Source organism: Ailuropoda melanoleuca, chromosome 8, assembly GCF_002007445.2.
Source record: "Ailuropoda melanoleuca isolate Jingjing chromosome 8, ASM200744v2, whole genome shotgun sequence".
NCBI lineage: Eukaryota > Metazoa > Chordata > Mammalia > Carnivora > Ursidae > Ailuropoda > Ailuropoda melanoleuca.
In genome coordinates, this window is record NC_048225.1 from 86,708,365 (window position 1) to 86,735,540 (window position 27,176).

General features: G+C 37.3%; 1 protein-coding gene across 1 annotated transcript in view; it reads left to right on the forward strand.

The window, feature by feature from the left end:
- The first annotated feature begins 2,773 nt into the window (after positions 1-2,773).
- The window catches only part of SHCBP1L (SHC binding and spindle associated 1 like), a 40,164-nt gene continuing 15,761 nt past the window's right edge, over positions 2,774-27,176 (forward strand). Inside the window, exons 1-5 of the mRNA XM_034666818.1 lie at positions 2,774-3,295; positions 4,789-4,938; positions 14,166-14,380; positions 15,256-15,342; positions 15,417-15,635. Coding sequence (XP_034522709.1) covers positions 2,879-3,295; positions 4,789-4,938; positions 14,166-14,380; positions 15,256-15,342; positions 15,417-15,635 — 1,088 coding nt within the window. The 5' untranslated portion in view covers positions 2,774-2,878. The remainder of the gene's footprint in view (positions 3,296-4,788; positions 4,939-14,165; positions 14,381-15,255; positions 15,343-15,416; positions 15,636-27,176) is intronic.

Below are 27,176 nucleotides of genomic sequence, written 5' to 3' on the forward strand. Positions count from 1 at the left end.
TCTCCTTCTCTCCCTCCCCTTCCCTGTTCATGCTCCCTTTCTCTCTCAAATAAATAAAATCTTAATTAAAAAAAAAAAAAAGAGTAATGGAGTTCCGGAGAAGGTTAAGTTCTCAGAGGCAGGATTGTTAAACCAGTCAGGCTCTGACTGGGAAGGAGAGATCCTGAGACATGGTATGAGGACATCCTGGTTGATGCATTGGGAGATACTGAATCGCCAGATTCCCCAGAATCCTCTGAGCTCACTTCTCCCCATTAAAAGCTAGAGTCCCCCATGCTTGCAGATGACACACATGCATGGAAGACCCATGCACCACCGCTGAGAGTCTACCCCCTATTCCCTCCTAGCCACCAGTCCAATACACAGGTTGAGACACAACAAAGCCCAGCCAGAGATGTGCTGGGTTCTCTAAGGGAGGACGAGGACTGGCCAACATGTACTGGCATGACCTGGGAAAGTTTATGCGGGAATGGATACGGAGGGTGCTAGATCAGAGAGTGGAATATCAACTTAGATCAGGGAGAGTTTCTCAATATGGTTAGAATTCAACTCCTTATACACATAACATACATGACCCTCTGTGAGACGGCTTTTGTATGTCTCTCCAACCTGAGGTTTTGTCCCAGTTTGCCCCTTCTATTCCAGCCATAACAAGCTACCTAGACTAAATTCTTTTACTCTTCTGTAAAATCACTAATGACTCTCTCTGCCTAGAATGTTTATTCTACTCCATCTCCTTTTCTATTCCCAGCTTAGGTGCCTATAATCTACTATTTCATAACACAGCCCATCTGGGAATTATATATGCTAATGGAAGTAGAAATTCATACACATCCTTTTTGGGAAACAATTTGGCAATACCAGCAGCCTTAAAATGTTTACACATCCTGACTTGGGAATCCCACTTTTCCCTGGGGGTGAGGGTGGGGGATACAAAATATAGGCAAAACTTATGCACAAATATATCATATTCATTATTATAAAAATTAATGTAACCCAAACATATGAAAGTATGGGTTTATGGAAATTATATGCAGCTATTGAAAAATATTTAATTTTTAATATTTTACATTTAATATTTTAATAATTTAAAATTTAATATATTTAAGTAATTTGTAATAAGAAAACACTTATCCTAAATAAAAGACTAAATTAAAAATTAATATGATCTAAACTATGTAATAATGTGATAGGAAAAAATACTGAAAGAAAATATTCCAAAATCTAACCAGTAGTTATTGCCAAGCATTGGAAGTACAACTGATTTAAATTTCCTTCTATTTCAAATTGCCACAGATATTGTTTTCATAATCAAGACTCTGCTTAAGTATCACTTCCGGGAATCAGGGTCCTTACCAAACACAATCATCTATTGACCCATCTACACCCTTCACTAAGATTATAAGGATAGGAATTTTGTCCTTTGTTTCTCTAACTTTNTATATATATATATATATATATATATATATAAAATCAGGGTCCTTACCAAACACAATCATCTATTGACCCATCTACACCCTTCACTAAGATTATAAGGATAGGAATTTTGTCCTTTGTTTCTCTAACTTTGGCATCTCTGTATTGCCTGGCACATAGCGGTTTCCTACAAATATTTGTGTTTTGTTTTGTTTTTTTGGAAAGAGGCTGTCGTTGTTTTTAAACTTTTGACTAGGCCAAGTGGTCTCTGTTACTCTGAATCTAAGAATCAAAACCCCACAACTTATTAAAAAACAAACTTTTGGAAGAAATGCTAGAGTAAACAGATTTTGCTTTTGGTGAGTGAAATCTGTAGCTAAGTACAATTTTAAACAAATTCCAGGACTCCTGACAAAAGGAATAAACTTAGAGTCAAAAACGTGATAAATGTTGTAATTATTCCCTGAACATATTAAGACTAATATTTTCCTCAAAATAAACTCCAGATTTAACACAGTGTCCTTCCAGATGAGTGTGAAGGAAGGCAGGTGTTTTCCCAATGCTGTTCTTTGTGGGAGCTGCTGGCCCCAGGGTAGTACTTCACAGCTAGAGAGCAAACAGGAGTTATTCCAACTGGCTCCACGCACGTTTAATAATAATGTAACAGGAACGAGTAGTCTCTGTTCTTCACCAAAATGTATTATCTTGAGCAGACTTCCATTGTGAGGGTATTCACAGTTTGCACACATTACTCCCAGCTGGAAACCTGAGTCTAGCTGAACAGTTACATAACATAATCTTTAATGAGAATTTCGAGCAGCACAACAGAGACACGAAATTAGACTAACCTATCCTTTATGGCAAAAAGTGTCTTGTTCAAAATGTAAAGACAGTTTTAGATTGGGAACCGTGTGAATAGGCTGGGGAAACTCTAGGTCGCTAGGGGTGTCGCTACAGTGACATGAGCAGAGGGTTCCAGTTACTGTCGTCCCCAGGGTAAAACTAAATTTTCTTTCAGATTGTGTTTGTGTAGATGCGCGTGTGTGCAGTGATAGGCGGCGCATTAGTTAGGTCATGATGTCCTGGGGGTGACTCACAAGCACCCTGAAAACGAGAAGACCCTGGGGAGAGAATTCTCTCGTTGGGTGGGTCCAAGGGGAGCGGCGTAGGGTTAGGGCGAGCGCCCTGCGCGTGGGCGCCACCTAGTGGGGAAGCCGCACTGAGCGCCACACTCTCCACCCCGGCCCCGCTCCGCAGTACCCGCGCCCCCCACCCCCGCGGGCAGCTTTCCCCTCCACCCCCGCTCCCGCCCCCACACCCATCCCCCAACTCACCCGGGCCCGGAGTCCCTCGAGGCCCCGCGCTCGTTGAGGGCTCCGCGGGCGCCGCTCGCTCATTGGCCAGGGGGCTGAGGGCGGGAAAAGTGAGTAACGGCTGCAGCCGGCCCTCGCGGTGTGAGGAGATGGCGTCGGGGGCCAGGGCTCCCGTGCAGGAGGACTCTGTCCGAACCATCAGCCCCGGCCGGGGAGGCGAGAAGGGGCTGGCCGCGCCCACCGGGGCCTCGGTGGCGGTAGGGGCCCTGAAGAGCGCCGCATCCCCGGTGCGGTCGGTGGTGGCGTCCCCGAGGCCCGTGAAGGGGAAGGCGGACCGGGAGGCGGCCCGGAGGCGGCTGCAGCTCCTGCCGGCCTCCCAGGCCGAGGGCCGGGGCGAGGGGGCGGAGGACGAAGACGAGGAGGAGGAGGAGCCCCTTCTGACGGTGCTCGAGGAGGATGAAGAGGAGGCGCAGCCGCTGCCCCCGGTCTGCGTGTCCCCCATGAGGGGCATGTGGCGCGACGAGAAGGTGGCGCTGTACTGCGACGAGGTGCTGCAGGGCTGTAAGGTGAGGGGCCGGCGCCGGGACGCGGGTCCCTCTCCCCACGGGGCACAGCCCGCCTGCGGTTCCAAAAAGCACGTTGACTTAGCATTTGCAAAGGGTTACCGTTGGCTTTCCCGGCACACAAACCATTGTCAGTGAGGGCGGCAGCCCTGGTAGAGCGTTTGCAGGGTTTCTGGCAGCTTCCAAGAGATCAAGATCCGAAAGGCCTTATCAGTGCCCAGGTTTACATCTTAGATCGAAAAGCCTTATCAGTGCCCAGGTTTGCGTCTTAGTTTTCTCATTTAACGACTTGTGCCCATCCCCAAGGCTACGATGACCTAGCCTTGACTTTGACCCGACAGTACCGCACAGGTCTACACTCGGTGGTTCCACCCAAGATACGAAACTCGTAACACTGCATAGAACAAATATCATATGTTTCTAACCTATTTTTTAAACTTATAGAAGAATTTGTGTAAAAAGATATTCGTTGCACTGATATGTCTCAGAATTAAAAATTAGAAACTGAATTTCCGACTAAGGGGACAGTAAAGATCTTGTGGTAGCTGCATGTGGTAGAAACCCATGCAGAGGTAAAAATTAAGATTTTCAAGAACATTCGTTACATCTCACACTATAAAAAAAAAAAAAAAAACCAAACCCAGAGACAAAACAAAACATGATTCATATGTATGGATGAATACATACGTAGAAAAATGACCAGAGGGAATTAGCAACAATGGTTATTTGGGCTGTCAGGATCAGGAGTGAGTTTTGTTTTCCTTAAATTTTGTGCGGTTTTTCTGATTTTCTGTAGGTGAGCCGTATTTTGCAATTGGACGAAAATTTTTTTTTTTAAGAACACAGTTACCATAAAACTAGGACAGTATTAATGGCCAATGTCTATCTCATAATGAAGGTTGGAGAAGATGAAGTCTCTGAAAGGCAATTGAAAAACGTTTATAGAAATTTTTGTGCCATTAATCAGACGGGGTCTAATGATGGTTTCACAATAGCTTAGATGATTAGCATCCTTGAGGTAGCTGAATTTAAATTTAAAAAATCAAATGGGTAGTATTTGTTGAATCCTTAATATGCTCTTAGTTTTAAAGAATGGAGTGCTGTTTTAAATTTTTATGTACTGACTATGTTCTAAATAGGTTATTGTATCTTTAAAGTTCAGAAAAAATAATTGATTTTTAATATAATTACTATTTTTAAATGTATAATTACAGTTCTTTCTCCTCAGTGGATTAATAAAACAAATTACTTAAATATAAATAACAAGTAGATGTTTCAGCACTGAATTTCCCTATTGAGTGAATGGATCTCTTTTAAGTTTTTAATGTTTATGTTATTTTCCAGTAAACATTGATTCAATTAAAATCTGTTACTTTCCAGGTTTTTTATTATTTAAAGGTATATTGGTCCCATATTTAAATAGAAATCAGTAAAAATATTTATATATAAATCTATGATTTTATATACTTACACATACATATTTTTTCTTTTGCTAGGCCGAAGATGCTGATGAGGCTATGAGTAAATATCTATCAGAAAAATTAAAGTTGAAAGACAAATGGCTTGGAGTCTGGAAGACGAATCCTGAGTTATTCTTTGTGAAATATGAAGAAGCTTCTATCCCTTTTGTTGGTATACTGGTTGAGGTAAATAATTTTACCTGAGCTTTGTTCTTTTGAGTGAAATTATCAGTTCTTTTTAAGACCAAAATATGACCTTACTAATTTGGGGCTTTGATACTTACACACAGATTGGCAAAGATTAATGTCTATTTTAAGTTTCTAAGCAAATTAATAGCGTAAAAAGACGGGGGATATTAGCATCCATTTACCTGGGCACAGTTAATTATTAAATGGAATCTAGTGTATCAGACAGTATTTATTAGCTTAGTTTCAATTGCTTAAATAGCAAAAGTGCATTTTTTTTTTTTTTTTTTTAAGATTTTATTTATTTATTTGACAGAGATAGAGACAGCCAGAGAGAGAGGGAACACAAGCAGGGGGAGTGGGAGAGGAAGAAGCAGGCTCATAGTGGAGGAGCCTGATGTGGGGCTCGATCCCACAACGCTAGGATCACACCCTGAGCCAAAGGCAGACGCTTAACCGCTGTGCCACCCAGGCGCCCCAGGACATTTCTGTTTGCAATGAAGGGGATGGCATTCTAGCAATTACTTGACCTTTCTTCCAACACCTCATGATAGTACCTATATTCCATAAAACCTTGAAAGATCCTTAAACTTATATGAAAACTCACTGGATTAGATTATCTAGAAATTATATCAAGTTCTAAGGTTTTACATGCAATACATTGATTATTTGCTCTCTTTCTTACTCCAAAAATAACAAGATTACAAATAATTATATTGCTTTAGAACCCTCTAGGGATTGCCAATCCTCTAGATTGCCAATGTCTTTAAACATTAGAAGTGTAGGAAGAAAAGGGGAGAACAGAGCAAAAAGCAGAATAGTGTATTGGCAGATTCTAATTCTTTGAATTATGTGGCAGTAGAACTGGCTCTTGGGACCTCTTAAGGTAGTGCTGCACAATTCAGATGTTGTTTTGTCGGCCAAAGCTTCTTAAATCTTATTTGGATTGAAGTATCAACAGGTGCTATATGATACTCCTTCTTCTGAAGTCATAATAATTTATTTCTATGGGCTTCATTCTCTTTTTCTTTAGATGCTTAGTTTTCTATTGCTTCTGCAAGAATTTACTATAAGTTTGGTAACTTAAACAATACAAATTTATTATCTTACGATTCTATAGAAAAAAAATCTGACATGGGCCCAGTGAGCTAAAATCAAGATACAGGCAAGGCTGCATTCTCTTTTGGAGGCTCTAGGGGAAAATCTGTTTCCTTGTCTAGTCCAGCCTCTAGAAGCTTCCTGCATTCCATGACTTCTGGCCTCCTCTCTCCATCTTCAAAGTCTTTCTTAGACTCTGTCTGGTTCTTTGCAAGCTGAAAAAGTGCATGTCCTTTAAGATTCATGATTAGAATGGGCCCAACTGGGTAATTCAGATAACTTTCCCATCTCAACTCCCTAACCTTAATCACATCTGCATAGTCCCTTTTACCATGTAAAGTAATGTTAATATGTTCACAGGTTCCAAGGATAAAGGCATGAATATCTTTAAGGGCCATTATTCTGCCTGCTACCGATTCATACAATAACGAAAAAATTTGGAAATTTTTTATTGGAAGAAAATCTAGCATATCCTTAATCTTGGTTACAAAATGGCCCAGAAATTAAGGGATTTTTTTTTTATAACCTCTGTAAAAAGCAGTTTGCCACAATATATTAAGAATTTTAAAGTAGGGGTACTTGGGTGACTCAGTCGGTTAAGTGTCTGCCTTTGGCTCAGGTCATGATCCCAGGGTCCTGGGATCGAGGCCACATCAGGCTGTCTGCTCAGCAAGGAGCCTACTTCCTCTCCCTGCCACTCTGCCTACTTGTGCTCTCTCTCTCCCTCTCTGTCAAATAAATAAAATCTTAAAAAAAAAAAAAAGATTTTTAAAGTAGTTCACTCATTATATGTCAATTATCTCAATAAAGCTGGAAAAAATAAAAAGAACAAAAATAAATAGACCCCACTGCACATAAAAACAAGTAAATAAAAATGAAAATGAAAAAGTTCACTTAATTTCTAGAAATTTATTCTACAGAAATCAGAAATGCAGAAAAAGATTTATATATTGACTGATCACAGTGATATTTATAAAATTAAAAATTGGTAATTGCATAAAACTTTAATAAGATGCTGGTCAAATAAATGATGATATATCCATAAGATAGAATATTATGTAGTCATAAAACTTATATTAACAAAAAACTTTTCATGATTTAGAAAAGTGCTTGTTGTATATGAAAGATAAAAGATTATAAAACTAGGTATGCAGTATGATCCAATTATGTAAATTATATAAAGACATAGGAATACAACTGGAAGATAAAAAGGTTAATGGTAGTTGGTTATCTCTATTGATAGAATTATGGTTGATTTTTAAACATTTTATACAAAGAGCATGTGTAGTCACTATCAATAAATTTAGAGAATCTTTATTTTTTTTTAAGTTTTATTCAAATTCCAGTTAGTTAACATACAGTGTAATATTAATTTCAAATGTACAATATAGTGATTCAACACTTCCATACAACACCCAGTGCTCACCACAAGTGCACTACTTAATACCTGTCACCTATTTAACTCATCCCCCCCCACCCTCCCTCAGGTCCCCATCAGTTCTCTATATTATGAGTCTTTTTCTTGGTTTGCCTCCCTATTTTCTCCCCCTTTGCTTGTTAGTTTTGTTTCTTAAATTCCACATATAAGTGAAATCATATGGTACTTGTCTTTCTCTGACTGACTTATTTCACTTAGCATAATACTCTCTAGCTTCATCCATGTCCTTGTAAATGGCAAGATTTTGTTCTTTTTTATGGTTGAGTAATATGCCACAGTGTGTGCATATATTATATATTATTATATATTATCTCACATCATCTTTATCCATTCATCAATTGATGGACACTTGGACTGTTTCCATAATTTGGCTAATGTAGATAATGCTGCTATAAACATTGAGGTGCATGTATCCCTTTGAATTCGTATTTTTGTATTCTTTGGGTAAGTATTTAGTAGTGCAATTACTGGATCATAGGGTAGTTCTATTTTTAACTTTTTGAGGAACCTCCATACTGTTTTCCAGAGTGGCTGCACCAGTTTGCATTCCCACCAACAGTGCACAAGGGTTCCCCTTTCTCCACATCCTCACTAACATTTATTCTTTATTGTGTTGTAGATTTTAGCCATTTTGACAGGTGTGAGGTGGTATCTCATTGTACTTTTGATTTGTATTTCCCTGATGATCAGTGATGTTGAGCATCTTTTCATGTGTCTGTTAGCCATCTGGATATCTTCTTTGGAAAAATGTCTATTCATGTCTTCTGCCCATTTCTTAATTGGATTGTTTTCTCACTGTTAAGTTCTTTATATCTTTTGGATACTAATGCTTTATCAGATATGTCATTGGCAACTATCTTCTCCCATTCAGTAGGTTGCCTTTTAGTTTTGTTGTTTGTTTCCTTCACTGTGCAGAAACTTTTTATCTTGATGAAGTCCCAATAGTTTATTTTTGCTTTTGTTTCCCTTGTCTTGGGAGATGTATCTAGAGAGAAGTTGCTATGGCTGATGTCAAAGAGATTACTGCCTATGTTATCTAGGATTTTTATGATTTCAGGTCTCACATTTATGTCTTTAATCCATTTTGTGTTTATTTTTGTGTATGGTGTAAGAAAGTGATCCAGTTTCATTCTTTTGCATGTTGCTGCCCAGTTTTCCCAACACCATTTGTTGAAGAGACTGTCTTTCTTCCATTGGATATTCTTTCCTGCTTTGTCAAAGATTAATTGACCATATACTCATGGGTTTATTTCTGGGTTTTCCGTTCTGTTCTATTGATCTATGCGTCTATTTCTGTGCCAGTACCATACTATTTTGATCACTACAGCTTTGTAATATAACTTGAAGTCCAGAATTGTGATGCCTCCAGCTTTGCTTTTTTTTTTTTTTTCCCATTGTAGTTTTGGTTACTCAGCATCTTTTCTGGTTCCATACAACTTTTAGGATTGTTTATTCTAGCTCTCTGAAAAATGCTGTTGTTATTCTGATAAGGATTGCATTGAATGTGCAGATTGCTTCAGATAGTATAGATATTTTAACAGTATTTGTTTTTCCAACCCATGATCATGGAATGTCTCCATTTCTTTGTGTCATCCTCAATTTCTTTTATCAATGTTTTATAGATTTCAGAGTACAGGTCTTTCACCTCTTTGATTAGGTTTATTCCTAGGTATCTTATTGTTTTTGGTGCAATTGTAAATGAGGTTGATTCCTTACTTTCTCTTTATGCTGCTTCATTATTGGTAAAGAAATGCAATAGATTTCTGTATGTCAATTTTGTATCCTGCAACTTTACTGAATTCATGTAACAATTGTATCAATTTTTTGGTGGAGTCTTTTGGGTTTTCTGTATAGAGTATCATGTCATCTGCAAATAGTGTAAGTTTTACTTCTTCCTTGCTGATTCGGATGCCTTTTATTTCTTTTTATTTTCTGATTGCTGTGGCTAAGACTTCTGGTACTGTGTTGAACAGCAGTGGTGAGAGTGGACATCCATGCCTTGTTCCTGACCATAGAGGAAAAGCTCTCAGTTTTCCCCATTGAGGATGATATTATCTGTGGGTTTTTCATTTATGGCCTTTATTATGTTAAGGTATGTTCCCATTTTACAGAATCTTTAATTTGGAGACATTTTAAAGGATCTCTAAGTGGATTCTAGAAGCTGGTTATTTACCTGATTCTACTGTATCGTAGTTCTAAAGAGGAAATAGTCACTTTGAACTGTTCTCAACATTTACATCTTGCATTGTGGCTACTTTCACAAACTTCCACCTTTAGTTATAGAATCCTTGGCTTTATTTATTATTTATTATTTTTATTTGGTGGGGGAGGGGCAGAGGAAAAGGGAGAGAGAGAATCTTAAGCAGGCTTCACACCCAGCATGGAGCCCGATGTGAGGCTCAATCTCACAACCCTGAGATCACGACCTGAGCCAAAATTAAGAGCTGGACACTTAACTGACTGAGCTACCTGTGGTGTTTGGCTGCCCCTTTCCTGGTCCTTTGCCTAGAGAAAGCAGACCTTTGGGGGTGGGGAGCAGGCTTTTTCATTTTTATTTTTTACTTTTGGTTTACACCTATTAGTGTTTTTAGGTTGCCAGCTTCTCTGGTACCCAGTCTAGGATCTATGAAGCAAGCTCAAGGAAGTTACTATTTATTCCTTGGATCATGAGGTCCCTAGACACTCTGCCTTCTATCCATCTTTTAGAGTCTTATGTTGGTTTTATATTAATATAATCCAGGTTTTTTGTTATAATTGGTAGGAACAATAAGGAAAAATATGTCTACTTCATCTTTCTGGGAGTGGAAAAATACAGTAACTGAAATTAAAAAAACTTAAAAGGATGTGCTGAACCGCAGAATGAAGACAGAGGAAACAATCAGTGAACTTGACAATAGAAAATTGAAAATTACCTAATTGAACAACAGAAAGAATATAGACTGGAAAACAAAATGAACTGAGCTGTAGGGACATGTTGGACTATAACAAAAGACCTAACATTCATGTCTTCCGAGTCCTAGAAAAAGAGAAGAAAAGGTGTGGCTGAAAAAATATTTGAGCAAAATAATGGCTGAAATTTCCCAAATTTGGCAAAAGACATAAATGTACAGATTTAAGAAGCTGTCTTGAGAAGTATGGTTAAAGATAGTAGTATCCCACTGAGAAGAAGGGAATAGGTCAAAGTTTACTGGTACTAAATGTTAGGATCCTCTGCCTTCTACTCTGACTCTGCTTCTAAAACACAAGCAGCTAAGGCATATTCCTTCAGGCACGAGAGGTGGAGGATTTTTCTATGCTCAGCTCAAAAGAACAGACCCAAAAGCAGTTGGCGTGTTGAGTTCCCATGGAAAGAGCTGGTGCACAGCATCCTGCAGATGTTCTGCACGTACAGGTAGAACTCCGTACTGCTCCACCCGTATACACAGACCTCCTTTTCAGTGCTCCACTTTGAAATATGAGTAGACAGCCAAGGATCACCAGGCATTTGAAGAAACTCTAATATTAAAATAGTGGTCAAAACAGCAGAAAAGAAGACATTTTTAAGAAACAAATGATAAGGAAAAGAAAAAAATATATATATATACACACACATACATATGTACATATATATATTAAAAAACCTATTAATATTCCCAGGAATATAAGACAAGATAAAACATCCATGAATCAATGACTGGAAACTATCTCCCTCCCCCCAGAAAAAAGAAGAGGAAAGAAAGCTTTCAAATGCATTCTATGAGGCCGGCATTACTCCAATACCAAAGCCAGATACAAAAACACTACCAAAAAAAAAAAAAGAGAGAGAGAACTACAGGCCAATATTTTGCAATAGATGCAAAAATCCTCAACAAAATATTAGCAAACTGAATCCAACAATACATTAAAAGAATTACTCACCACAACCAAGTGGGACTCATTCCTGGGATGCAAGAGTAGTTGAGTATTCGCAAGTCAATGTGATACATACCATCATCAAGACAAAGGATAAAAGCCATTTGATCATTTCAATAGATGCAGAAAAAGCATTTGACAAAGTACAACATCCATTCATGATAAAAACCCTCAAAAAAGTTGGTTTGGAGGCAACATACCTCAACACAATAAAAGCTATATATGAAAAACCCAGAGCTAACATCATACTCAGAACTTTTCCCCTAAGGTCAGGAATAAGACAAGAATGTCCACTGTCACCACTTTTACTCAACAAAGCACTGGGAGCCCTAGCCACAGTAGTCAGACAAGAAAAAGAAATAAAAGGCATCCAGATAGGTAAGAAAGAAGTGAAAATTTCACTATTTGCAGGTAACATGGTACTATATATAGATAACCCCAAAGATTTCACCAAAATACTAAAACTGGTAAATGAGTTTAGTAAAGTTGCAGGATACGAAATCTGTACGCAGAAATCCATTGCATTTCTATACACTAACAATTTAGTAGCAGAAAGAGAAATTAAGAAAATCCTTCCATTTACAATTGCACCAAAAATAATAAAATACCTAGGAATAAACTGAACCAAGGAGGTGAAAGACCTGTACTCTGAAAACTATAAAACACTGATGAAAGAAATTGAAGGCAACACAAAGAAATGGAAGGATATTCCATGTTTAGGGACTGGGAGAACACTTATTGTTAAAATGTCCACACTACCCAAAGCAATCTATAGATTTATTGTAATCCCTATCAAAATACCAATAGCATTTTTTACAGAACTAGAACAAATCATCCTAAAATTTGTATTGAACCACAAGATCCCAAATAGCCAAAGCAATTTTGAAGAACAAAACTGGAAGTATCACAATCCAAGATTTTAAGATATACTTCAAAGCAGTTGTAATCAAAACAGTATGGTACTGGCACAAAAACAGACACATAAATCAGTGGCACAGAAGAGAAAACCCAGAAAGAAACCCATATCAAAACCAGACACATAAATCAGTGGAACAGAATAGAAAACCCAGAAAGAAACCCACAACTATATGGTCAATTAATCTTTGACAAAGGAGGCATGAAATGCAATGGGAAAAAGATAGTCTCTTCAACAGATGGTGTTGGGAAAACTGGGCAGCAACATACAGAAGAACAAAACTGGACCATTTTCTTACACCATACACAAAAATAAATTTGAAATGAATTAAAGACCTAAATGTGAGACCTGAAACCATAAAAATCCTAAAAGAGAGCACAGGCAGTAATTTCTCTGACATCAGCCAAGCAACGTTTTTCTAGATATGTCTCCTGAGGCAAGGGAAACAAAAGCAAAAATAAATAATTAGGACTACATCAAAATAAAAGCCTTCTGCACAGAAAAGAAAATAAGCAACAAAACTAAAATACAACCTATGGAATGGGAGAAGATATTTGCCAGTGACATATCTGATAAAGGGTTAGTATCCAAAATATAAAAGAAATTATACAACTCAACAACCAGAAAACAATCCAATTAAAAAATGGGCACAAGACATGAAGAGACATTTCTCCAAAGAAGACAACCAGATGGCCAACAGACACATGAAAAGATACTCAAACTGATCATCAGGGAAATGCAAATCAAAACTACAATGAAATATCACTTCACATCTGTCAGAATGGCTAAAATAAAAAACAGAAGAAACAACAGTGTTGATGAGGATGTGGAGAAAAAGGAATCCTTGTACACTGTTGGTGGGAATGTGAACTGGTGCAGCCATTGGAAGACAGTATGGAGGTTCCTCAAAAAATTAAAAATAGAGCTAGTGATTCAGCAGTTGCACTACTAGGTATTTACTCAAAGAAGACAAAAACACTAATTTGAAAGGATGCATGCACCCTATGTGTATTGCAGAATTATTTACAATACCTAATTATGGAAGTGGGCCAAATGTGCAGTGATAGATGAGTGGATTAAGACAATGTGGTATATATATTCACAATGGAATATTATTTAGCCACAAAAAGAATGAAATCCTGTCATTTGTAACAACATGGATGGATCTAGAGAGTATAATGCTAAGTGAAATAAGTCAGTAAGAGAAAGACAAATACCATATGATTTCACTCATACGTGGAATTTAAGAAATAAAACCAAAGAGACAAACCAAAAAATAAACTCTCAGTTATAGAAAACAAACAGATCTTTACCAGAGGGGAAGTGGTTAGGGGGGATGGGTAAAATAGCTGGAGAGGGGGGCGCCTGGGTGGCACGGCGGTTAAGTGTCTGCCTTCGGCTCAGGGCGTGATCCTGGTGTTATGGGATCGAGCCCCATATCAGGCTCTTCCGCTATGAGCCTGCTTCTTCCTCTGCCACTCCCCCTGCTTGTGTTCCCTCTCTCGCTGGCTGTCTNCTCTCTGTCAAAAAAAAAGTCTTAAAAAAAAAAAAAAAAAAAAGACTTGATGAGCTCTGAGTAATATATGGAATTGTTGAATCACTATATTGTACACCTTTAATATTAATAACTACACTGAAACTAAAAGAAAGAAGAAAGAAAAGAAAGAGAAAGAGGGAGGGAGTGAGGAAGTTTGAAAAATTGTATTATTTAATTTATTATTTAATTATTTTATTTAATTTATTTAACTATAATTACTTTGTGTGTGGTTAAAGAGGTCATAAAATTTAAAAGAAGAAATTTTATAAGCAGATCATGTATGAGGAAAAAATCCTTGTGGTTTATTTTGATTTGTAATTACAAATTTTATAATATTTGTATCTTAGGTAACTTGTAAACCACGCCAAAGCTCATCATCTTGTTTCAAAGTTACTGTATCTGTTGCTGAGCCCTTTTCTTCTAACATTGCAAATATTCCAAGGGATTTGGTCAATGAGATTTTGGAAGAACTAGAGCATAGTGTGCCTCTCTTGGAAGTGTACCCTGTTGAAGGACGAGATTCTGATATACGTGATATTGCTTTGGCCTTGGAAGTTGTAAGGTATATTTAGACCTTTTTACCTCTTAAAATTATCATATTCAAAAAGTTAAAATGTAAGTATACACATACTTTATAGTTATTGATTTAATTTTTACTCATTGCTGAATTCAATTTGTTCATTTTTAAAAAGTTTATTTATTTATTTTAAGTAATCTCTACACCCAACATGGGGCTTGAACTCATGACTCCAAGATCAAGAGTCACATGCTGCATTGACTGAGCCAGCCAGGTGCTCCTGACCATTTTTAATGAACATATTTGTAACTCTTTTAACATTCTCTTGCAGAAGTATTATATATGGGCAATGAAAAGTTTGCCGTTTTTTGATCTTGCTTCTTCAAAAATTGATTTTAAAAAAGTTCTAGAGACAAGTAACATTAAATTTTGTTCATATTTAAGCATCTTAAATATATTAGATTTTATGTTTCACATGTAAGGCATTACAAATACTAGACGTCATCATCTGCATTATGATTGCTTCTTAAAAGTTGATACAATTTGAGAGAAGCTGTCCAAGACTATAATACAGAATATTTTGGGGGCATATTTTTGTTCTTCTAATGCTTCCCCTGAATATACAAATATGATTATATCTTAAGTATTATTTCTTTGTTGAACAAAACCATAACCAAAATCTAGGGAATTTGGAAACATTTTTCATTCCCACTTCAAGAAACATTATCTGCAGTAACCTGAAATAGAATCTAGATAATCTAATTTTTAAAGGTTTGATTTTAATACTAGTTCACTGAAAAATCATTTAAAAATACTTGTCTTAGAATTCTTTCAAAAAATTCTGACATGAGAGTGTCTTTAATTATATACATGGTATTGACTCTTTTTGATCACTTTTATATTATTTTGATTCATTATAGGTTTTTTTATGACTTTCTTTGGAGAGACTGGGATGATGAAGAAAGTTGTGAGAATTACACTGCTTTGATTGAAGAAAGAATTAATTTGTAAGTATAGTTAAAAACGAACTCAGCACATTATTATAAGATAAACATTGTAATTATATATTGATACTTTTCAGGTGGTGTGATATACAAGATGGAACCATACCTGGTCCTATTGCACAACGTTTCAAAAAAACTTTGGAGAAATATAAAAACAAACGTGTTGAGCTCACCGAGTATCAAAGTAACATTAAGGAAGATCCATCTGCAGCAGAGGCCGTTGAATGCTGGAAAAAATACTATGAGATAGTAATGCTCTGTGGATTATTGAAACTGTGGGAAGATTTACGCCTCCGGTAATAATTTGCTCTATTTTAAACAAAAAGATTACATGGTCTTTCTTTTATCATATCACATAACTTGTCATATATGTTACCCTGACTGAAGTAGATTATAAAATCAGATGTCCAATTTTTGACATAAGAACAAAGTGCAAATAATAGTATTGGAAAATTATTTTTATATACCTGAATTCACTGAAATCATTGGCTTTTTGGATAAAAAACATGTCATCAATCTAGTTCTTTTCTTATCTTTCATCTTTACATTCTTGATTTTGGCCAAAGCCTAAGAAAAGAGGAGGTAGATCTCCATCACATATAATATGCAAAGTAAAGAGAAAGTTGAATAATTTGGCTGCCTCAATTTCCTCTTTTTTAACCATCATGAGTTGATAAGTTCTTTTTATGATAAATAAAACAATGTAGATTTAACTAGCATCACTCCAGAATACTTCAAAGTTTCTTAAAATATTTTTATATTACTATGCAGTAAAGTACATATTTCTGTCTTTGTTTTAGATAGAGAGGAAACAGGAATTCTCGGTCATGGTTTCAAAATTAATGTAAAATTTTTACTGAAGCCAAAGGACTTCTGACTATTTCATACTAGATTGTTAAACCTCTTCGTGTTCCACCGATACACGTTTCTTGCTTTAGAAATTCTGAGCCACATTTTACTTGTCCAACAATTAACTGTTAGCCTAAATCGTTTCTTTTTCTATTTCTTTCAAATTTGACTTTTTTTTTAATCATCAAGAATCCCATTTTTTTTTTAAAGATTTTATTTATCCATTTGACAGAGATAGAGACAGCCAGCGAGAAAGGGAACACAAGCAGGGGGAGTGGGAGAGGAAGAAGCAGGCTCACAGCAGAGGAGCCTGACGTGGGGCTCGATCCCACAACTCCGGATCACGCCCTGAGCCAAAGGCAGACGCTCAACCGCTGTGCCACGCAGGCGCCCCCAAGAATCCCATTTTAGTGCCTATTTTTGATGTTGTTATTGGGATTCCTATATAAGAAAACCTTGGGATTACCGTGGGAAGTCAATATAGATAAGATTTTTAAAATCTACTCTCTAGAAATCTAGATTCAACAATTTGAATACAAGCTATCACTAGACTTCATATTCTAATGGCATAGGGCAACACAGGGTTCTCTCAAACGTTATAATTACAGAGAATCTAGGTTTGGGAGTGGTGGAGTAAGTAATTGGTCAAACCCTTCCATAGATAACAACTATAAAATTTGGACAAAAATGTATTAAAATATCCAGCTATTTGAAGGCACTGTAAAATAACCAAGCAGGCAACAGCCTTGAAATGTATTTATCCTTGGAATGGGTAAGAAATGGGAATTTGTGGTGCTTCAGTTTGAAAACGATCACCAGTTCTTATAGCTCTGGCAGCAAAAAATGCAGTCCAACTGTTTCATGATGGCAAAGGACAGAGTTCAAAGCTGGTAGAAGAACTGGAAATGTAGGTGGGGTATCCTGAAAGAAGAGAGTTGCAAAAGGGGTGAGATCAGAATTTTAGCATAAACTATGCCCAGATTCTTGACTGACCACTAAACTGTGCTAGCACTGGTAGGGGAGAGAAATTTGGGAACCCAGACAAGTTAACTGCAGAATACAAGACTAACAATCCTCAGAAGAACAAAACACAATCCAGAATTATGAGAATATATTTTCCAAAGTCTCCAGTGTTCAACCAAAAATAATGGGCATGGAAAAATCCCAGAAAATTAGATCCATACCTAGGAAAAAAAGATATTTAATAAAATCTGAGTTTGAATGGGCCCAGATACTAGATTTGAAAGATTTCAAAACAGCTATTATAAATATGTTCAACAAATTACAGGAAAACTGGTGTTATTAAGTGGATGGAGAAACTCAACAGAGAAATGGAAACTAAAAAACAAAATATTTTCAGATGCAGCTCTGACATGTAAAGAGCTTGTTAATTATCACTCCCATCCTTAAAAAAGAAAAAAAGAAAAAACTGAAAATGTCTTTCTTGGACCCATAAGAAAACTGAGGTCACAGGGCAAACTGCCACCTTGAAATCTGGAGAGAGAAGTAAATTCAAAATCACAACAAAGATCTGCTTGAGCCCTAGAGCTATAAACTGTAAGAACACAAATGGTAATTTTGATAACCTGCTGGAGTTTGAGTGTGGACTAGTATGCAAGTGAGAAAATCCTGGAGGGATGCAGTTCCTAGGGAGATACCCCACATCTCTGTGGGGTTTTGCGTCCAGGAATTCTGGTGAAGAGCCAAGAAAAATCCCATTATACCTCTGGTTGGGGAAGGGAAAAGTTACTATTATGAAATATACTCAGAGCATCTCCATGACAAAGATTTATTCACCAGAGGAAAAGACTTTATCAGAGCCTTTTCCCACCTAGGGGAGAAGGGCGTTTCCTTGACTCCAGCCCCCTCTAGCCTTCCTATCTGGGAAGAGGAGGACACTAAGAAACTTGTGAAAGTCACAGTCCAGGGACATAGACCCACTAAAAGACTAATATTTAATCATAAGATTATAAAACAATTCCTCTCCACCATACCACACCAACCACATCAGTCAGGCTCCAGTATAATAACTGGTTTATAGCTAAAAGAACTTCAAGACACAAACTCTGTCTAAAGAGGATTTTTTAGGGAAGCTCAAAGGCAACAGAGGGGACACAAATATGGAAACCATAGGAATGTGAGGCCTCTGACACCTACAGCTATAGCAAACATTAAACAGTTTACCTCCTGGCCAGATAATATAAAACCTCACTCTAAAATCCTGTTTACTTCAGTTTCTAGTCAATATATCATGCTTGGCTTTCCACAAATATTACAGGACATACTACAAGGCAAGAAAAAACTAAGCCTGAAGAGAGAAAGCAAGCATCAGAATCAGACTCATTATGATTTTGGAATTAATCAGATGGAATTTAAAATACATAATTAATATGTTAGTTTCTAATGAAAAAAGGACACAAAATGTAAGAACAGATAGATAATGTAAGCATAAGACAGAAACTCTACGAATGAATTAAAAGAAAATGCTAGAAATAAAAAACACTAAATAAAAATGAATATCTTTGATGGGTTTACTAATAAATGGGATGAAACTAAGGAAAGAATCAGTGAGCTTGAAGGTATGTCAACAGAATCTTTTCAAACTGAAATGCAAAGAAAAAAGTGAAAAAACAAAACATCTAAGAACGGTGGGACCATTTCAAAGGGTGCAGCATATATGTAATTGGAACACCAGAAGAGAAAAAGAGCAAATGCAGCAGAAGAAATGTGAATTAATAATGGTGAGAATTTTCTAAAATTAAATGTAGACACCCAGCCATAGATCTAGGAAGCTCAGAGAACATCAAGCAGGATAAATACCAAAAAATCTATATATAGGCATATCATATTCACACTGAAGAAAACTATGCATAAAGAAGCTGAGGGGAAAGGAACACCTTATCCATAGGTGAACAAGAATAAGAATTACAGTGGATTTCTGGGGCACCTGGGTGGCACAGCGGTTGAGCGTCTGCCTTCGGCTCAGGGCACGATCCCGGCTTTGTGGGATCGAGCCCCGCATCGGGCTCCTTCGCTATGGGCCTGCTTCTTCCTCTCCCACTCCCCCTGCTTGTGTTCCCTCTCTCGCTGGCTGTCTCTATCTCTGTCAAATAAATAAATAAAATCTTAAAAAAAAAAAAAAGAATTACAGTGGATTTCTTATAAGAAATGTAAACAAGATGAGAGCAGTGAAATGTTCATAGCTTTAAAGAAAGAACTACCAACCTAGAATTCTATATATTTGGTGAAAATATTTTTCAAAAGTGAAACGATAATAGCTCTTTGAGACAAAAAGGGAAAAAAACAAAACAAAAAAAACCTTGAGGGAATATATCACCTTGTAAGAAAAATGAAAAGTTCTTTAGAGAGAAGAAAATTGTTAAACATCAGAAACTCAGATCTATGTATAGGAAGGAAGAAGAGCTTTGGAGAACGAATAAGTAAAGGTGAATTAAAATCTTTGATTTTTCTTTATCTAGATTGAAAAGATACTGTTTAATAGTTGTTATGATGGTATTGGGCGATATTGGTATATAGATTGGTAAAATAAGTGACAGTAATATACTGAGGGGAGAAACGGAACTACTCTGTTAAAAAGTACATGCACTGTATATGAAGTAGCGTAGTGTTTTTTGAAGGTGGACTAAGATTAATTTAAAATATATATTGCAAGACTCCAGCCTCCGAGCATGTGTCATGCAACAGCTTTTCTGGGACAGAATTGTGCCAAGTGCACTGCAAGGCTCCCCTCCAGGGGAAAGAAGCAGTCCGTCCCTTGCCGGGCCCTTTAAGATTTAGAGTTTTGAATCCCAGCCATGCAACAGAGATAAAACAGGAGAACTGGGGTGTCAGGTGTGCTGATAGCTGGGCACAGACAGGTTGAAGGCAGCGATCTGACAAAAGCCTAGGACATAGGAGAGGAGATTGTTTGCTTTTCTCTGATGGCCTCCTGAACACCTGTGGCCATGACTTCCTCTCCCCCGGGACAATAGCCGCACCCCCGCGTACCAGGTCTGCTGATCATAGAGTACTCCAAAGTGTCAGCCCAGTTCTGGTGGAAATAGGACCAGGCTAGCTGCCTGTCTTTTCTTTTCTTTTTTTCTTTTCTTTTCTTTTTTTCTTTTCTTCTTTCTTACCTTCCTTACCTTTCTTACTTTATTATTATTTTTAAAAATTTCTTATATTTTCTTTTTCCTTTGGTATCAGGCTTATAGTTTTTTGTTGTTGTTGTTGATTTGTTTCCTTTTTTTGGATCAAGCTTTTTTTTTTCTTTTCTTTTTTCCTTTTGTATTCTTTAGAATTGGGCTTATAGTTTTTTGTTTGCTTTTTTTTGTTCCTTTTCTCGGATCAGATTTTTTTTAAATTTTTTATCAGGCTTATCTTAACAAACAAATCCAAGCACACCTAATTAAAGGTCTGAACACTCCCCACTGCAAGCAAGGAGCAACTCTGTAGAGGACTGACCTGTGGGAAAGAGCAGGCAAAACACAACAGCAGAGAGCACACAGCATACACAGAAACACTTCCTGAAGCACCAGGCCCTAAACAGTGTATGACCCCTTCTTAATATAGTATTACTCTCAAGAGCAGAAACAAAACAAGCTTTCATAACACACAAAAGACAGAAACCTAGACATAATGACAAGATGGAAGAATTCTCCCCAAAAGGAAAGATCAAGAAGAAATCACAGCTAGGGATTTGCTCAAAAGAGATATAAGCAACATACCTAAACAAGAATAGAACAGTCATAAGAATACTAGTGGGGTTTGAAAGAAGCACAGAAGACACTAGAGAAACCCTGGCTGCAGAGACAAAAGACCTAAAAACTAGTCAGGCCAAAATAAAAAATGCTTTAACTGAGATGCAAAGCCAACTGATGCAATCATAATGAGGATGGAAGAAGCAGAGAAACAAATAGGTAATATAGAAGATAAAATTATAGAAAATAATGAAGCTGAAAGGAAAAGGAAAACTATTAGATTACAACTATAGACTTAGGGAACTCAGTGATTCCACGAAGCACAATAATATCCGTATCATAGGAGTCCCAGAAGAAGAAGAGAAAAAGAGGCAGAAGGTTTATTTGAACAAATTATAGCTGAGAACTTCTCTAATCTGTGAAAGGAAATAGGCATTCAAGTCCAGAAGGCACAGAGAACTCCCCTCAAAATCAACAAAAACAGGTCAACACCAAGACATATCATAGTGAAACTTGCAAAATACAAAGATAGGGAATTTGAAAGCAGCTAGGGGCAAAAGGTCCTTAACCTACATAGACACATAAGGTTAGCAGACCTGTCCATAGAAACTTGACAGGCCAGAAAGAAGTCGCATGATATATTCAAGGTGCTAAATGGGAAAAATATGCAGCCAAGAATACTTTATCCAGAAAGGCTGTCATTCAGAACAGAAGAAGAGAGAAAGAGTTTCCAAGATAAGCAAAAGCTAAAGGAGTTCACGAACACTAAATCAGCTCTGCAGGGAAAAAAAAAAAATTAAAGGGGACCCTCTGAGCAGGAAGGAGTGACCAAAAGCAATAAAGACTAGAAAGGAACAGAAACAATCTACAGGAACAGTGACTTTACAGGTAATACAATGGCACTAAATTCATATGTATCTATAATTACTCTGAATGTAAATGGACTCAATGCTGCAATCAAAAGACATAGGGTATGAGAATGGATAAAAAAAAAAAAAGCCAAGACCCATCAATATGCTGCTTACAAGAGAGTCATTTTAGACCCAAAATCACCTCCAGATTGAAAGTGAGTGGGTGGAGAACCATCTGTCATGCTAATGGACATCAAAAGAAAGAGGGAGTAGCCATACTTCTATCAGATAAGCTAATTTTTTTTAAAAGACTGTAATAAGAGATGAAGAAGGTCTCTATATCATAATAAAGAGGTCTATCCAACAAGAAGACCTAATAGTTATAAATATCTATGCCCTCAACTTGGGAGCAGCCAAATATATAAATCAATCAACAATAAACTTAAAGAAGCTCATTGATAATAATACAATAACAGTAGAGCACTTTATTTTTTTATTTATTTTAATGATTTTTTTTATTATGTTAATCACCATACAGTACATCCCCGGATTCCGATGTAAAGTTCGATGCTTCATTAGTTGCGTATAACAGTAGAGCACTTTAACACCCCACTCACAGCAATGGTCAGATCATCTAAAGATCAACAAGGAAACCATGGCTTTGAATGACACTCTGGACCAGATGGACTTCACAGACATATTCAGAGCATTTCATCCAAACAATGTGTTCTAACACATTCTTTTTGAGTGCACATGGAACATTCTCCAGAATAGATTGCATACTGGGTCACAAATCCTGCCTCAACAAGTACAAAAGAATTGATATCATACCATACATATTTTCAGACCACAGTGCTATGAAACTTGAGGTCAACCACAAGAAGAAATTTGGAAAGACCACAAATACATGGAGGTTAAAAATCATCCTACTAAAGAATGAATGGATTAACCAGGAAATTAAAGAAGAAATAAAAAAAGACATGGAAGCAAATGAAACAAAACACAACAGTCAAAAACCTTTGGGACACAGCAAAGGTGACCATAAGAGGAAAGTATATAGCAATATAGGTCTTCCTCAAGTATCAAGAGAAGTTATACCTAACCAATCTAACCTTATACCTGAAGAAGCTGGAAAAAAAAAAAAAACAGCAAATCAAGTCTAAAACCAGCAGAGGGGAAATAATTAAGATTAGAGCAGAAATAAATGGTATAGAAATTTAAAAAAAAACAGAAGAGATCGATGAAACTAGAACTTAGTTCTTTGAAAGAATTAACAAAATTGATGAACACCTAGCTAGACTTATCAAAAAGAAAAAAGACTCAATTAAATCATGAATGAAAGAGGAGAGATCATAACCAACACCACAGAAATACCAACAATTATAAGAGAATATTATGAGCAATTATATGCCAACAAATTGAGCAATCTGAAAGAAATGGATAAATTCCTAGAAACATAGGAAACATTCCAAAACTGAAACAGGAAGAAATAGAAAATTTGAACAGACTCATAACCAGCAAATAAATTGAATCAGAAATAAAAAATTTCCCAACAAACAAGAGTCTAGGGCCGGATGGCTTCCCAGGAGAATTCTACCAAACATTTAAAGAAGAATTAATACCTATTCTCCTGAAGCTGTTCCAAAAAATAGAAATGGAAGGAAAACTTCCAAACTCATTCTATGAGGCCAGCATCACCTTGAACCCAAAACCAGACAAAGACCCCACTAAAAACGAGTATTACAGACCAATATCCCTAATGAACATGGATGCAAAAATTCTCAACAAGATACTAGCTAATCAAATCCAACAGTACATTAAAAGGATTATTCACCATGATCAAGTGGGATTTATTCCTGGGCTGCAGGGGTGGTTCAAAGTCTGCAAATCAATCAATATGATACACCACATTAGTAAAAGAAAGGATAAGAACCATATGATCCTCTCAATAGATGCAGAAAAAGCATTTGACAAAATATAGCATCCTTTCTTGATAAAAACCCTTAAGAAAGTAGGGATAGAAGGAACATACCTCAACATTATAAAGGCCATGTACAAAAGACCCATAGCTAATATCCTCAATGTCCATATTCTCAAAACTCTCAGTTTTTCCCCCAAAGTCAGGAACACAACAGGAGGTCCACTCTCACCACTGTTGTTCAACAGAGTTCTGGAAGTCTTAGCCTCAGCCATCAGACAGTAAAAAGAAATAAAAGGCATCCAAATTGGCAGGAAGATGTAAAACATTCACTATTTGCAGATGACAAGATACTCTATATAGAAAATCCAAAAGACTCCACCAAAAAATTGCTAGAACTGATACATGAATTCAGCAAAGTTGCAGGAAATAAAATCAACATACAGAAATCTGTTGCATTTTTATACACCAATAATGAAGCAGCAAAAAGAAATCAAGGAATCGATCCTATTTACAATTGCACCAAAAACCCTAAGATACTTAGGAGTAAACCTAACCAAAGAGGTGAAAGATCTGTACACTGAAAATGATAGAACACTTATGAAAGCAATTGAAGAAGACACAAAGAAATGGAAAGACATTCGATGCTCATGGATTGGAAGAACAAATATTGTTAAAATGTATATACTCCTGGGGCACCTGGGTGGCTCAGTTGGTTAAGCGTCTGCCTTCAGCTCAGGTCATGATCCCAAGGTCCTGGGATCGAGTCCCACATCACGCTGCCTGCTCAGCAGGGAATCTGCTCTCTCCCTCTACCCATCCCCGCTGCTTGTGCTGTCACACACTCTCAAATAAAAAATCTTTTAAAAAAAATGTCTACACTCCCCAAAGCAATCTACACATTCAATGCAATCCCTACCAAAATAACACCAGATTTTTCACAGAGCTAGAACAAACAATTCTAAAATTTGTATGGAACCAAAGACCCTAAATAGCCAAAGTAATGTTGAAAAAGAAAAGCAAATTGGGAAGCATCACGATTCCAGACTTCAAGCTGTATCATAAAGCTGTGATCATTAAGACAGTGTGGTACTGGCACAAAAACAGACACATAGATCAGTGGAACAGAATAGAAAATCCAGAAATGGACCCACAACTGTATGGCCAACTAATCTTCAACAAAGGAGGAAAGAATATCCAATGGAAAAAAGACAGTCTCTCCAACAAATGGTGCTGGGAAAACTGGACAGTGACATACAGAAGAATTAAACTGGACCACTTTCTTACACCATACACAAAAATAAATGAATCAAAATGAATGAAAGACTTAAATATAAGACAGGAAAGCATCAAAATCCTAGAGGAGAAAATAGGCAGCAACCTCTTTGAACATTCGCAACAGCAACTTCTTACTAGATATAGCTCCTGAGGCAAGGGAAACAAAAGCAAAAATGAACTGTTGGGACCTCATCAAGATAAAAACTTCTGCAAAGGAAAGGAAACAAGCAACAAAACTAAAAGGCAACTGACAGAATGGGAGAAGATATTTGCAAATGACATATTGGATAAGGGATTAGTATCCAAAATCTATAAAGAACTTATCAAACTAAGGGCACCTGGGGGGCTCAGTTGGTTGAGCATCCAACTCTTGGTTTTGGCTCAGGTCATGATCTCATGGATCATGGAATCAAGTCCTGGATCAGTCTCCATGATCAGTTGGGAGTCTGCTTAAGGATTCTCTCCTTCTGCCCCTGCCCCCCCAAATAAATAAATCTTTTTTTTATATTTTATTTATTTATTTGACAGGGAGAGAGCACAGTAGGCAGAGGTTTTAAAGATTTTATTTATTCATTTGAGACAGAGCACAAGCAGGGAGAGAGGCGGAGGGAGAGGGAGAAGCAGGCTCCCCGCTGAGCAGAGAGCCCAGTGTGGGGCCCGATCCCAGTACCCTGGGATCATGACCTGAGCCGAAGGCAGATGCTTAACTGACTGAACCACCCAGGCGCCCCATAAATAAATAAATCTTAAAAAAAATAACTTACCAAACTCAACACCCAAAAAACAATCCAATTAAGAAATGGGCAGTTGCAAGGACTTCTAGTACTATGTTGAATAATAGTGGCAAGAGTGGGCATCCTTGTCGTGTTCCTGATCTTAATGGAAAGGCTTCCATCTTTTCCCCATTGAGAATAATATTTGCAGTAGGANAACCACGAAACCAGCCCTACAGGAGATATTAAGGGGGGCTCTATAAAGGTAAAAAGGCCCCAAGAGTGATACAGAGCAGCAAGTCACAACCGATACAAAGACTTTAAAGAGAAATGGCATCATTAAAATCATATCTGTCAATAATCTCTATCAATCTAAATGGCTTAAACTCTCCCATAAAACGCCACAGGGTTGCAGATTGGATAAAAAGACATGACCCATCCATTTGCTGTCTACAAGAGACTCATTTTGAACCCAAAGATGCATTCAGACTTAGAGTAAGGGGATGGAGTACCATCTTCCACGCAAATGGACCTCAAAAGAAAGCTGGAGTAGCAATTCTCATATCAGATAGACTGGATTTTAAACTAGAGGCCATAGAGAGAGATACAGAAGGGCACTATATTATTCTTAAAGGAAGTATTCAACAAGTGGATATGACAATTATTAATATATATGCCCCCAACAGGGGAGCAGCAAGATACACAAGCCAACTCTTAACCAAAATAAAGAGACATATAGATAAGAACACAGTAATAGTAGGGGACCTCAACACCCCACTATCAGAAATAGACAGAACACCCTGGCAAAAACTAAGCAAAGAATCAAAGGCTTTGAATGCCATACTCGACGAGTTGGACCTCATAGATATATATAGAACACTACACCCCAGAACCAAAGAATACTCATTCTATTCAAATGCCCATGGAACATTCTCAAGAATAGATCATGCTCTGGGACACAAAACAGGTCTCAGCCAATACCAAAAGATTGAAATTATCCCCTGCATATTCTCAGACCACAACGCTCTGAAATTGGAACTCAACCACAAGGAAAAACCTGGAAGAAACTCAAACACTTGGAGGCTAAGAACCATCCTGCTCAAGAATGACTCGATAAACCAGGAAATCAAAAAACAAATTAAACAATTTATGGAGACCAACGAGAATGAATACACAACGGTCCAAAACCTATGGGATACTGCAAAGGCAGTCCTAAGGGGGAAATACATAGCCATCCAAGCCTCACTCAAAAGAATAGAAAAATCTAAAATGCAGTTTCTATATTCTCACCTCAAGAAACTGGAACAGCAACAGAGGGACAGGCCTAACCCACTGACAAGGAAGGAGTTGACCAAGATTAGAGCAGAAATCAATGAATTAGAGACCAGAACCACAGTAGAGCAGATCAACAGGACTAGAAGCTGGTTCTTTGAGAGAATCCATAAAATTGATAGACCACTGGCAAAACTTGTCCAAAAACAAAGAGAAAGGACTGAGATTATTAAAATTATGACTGAAAAGGGAGAGG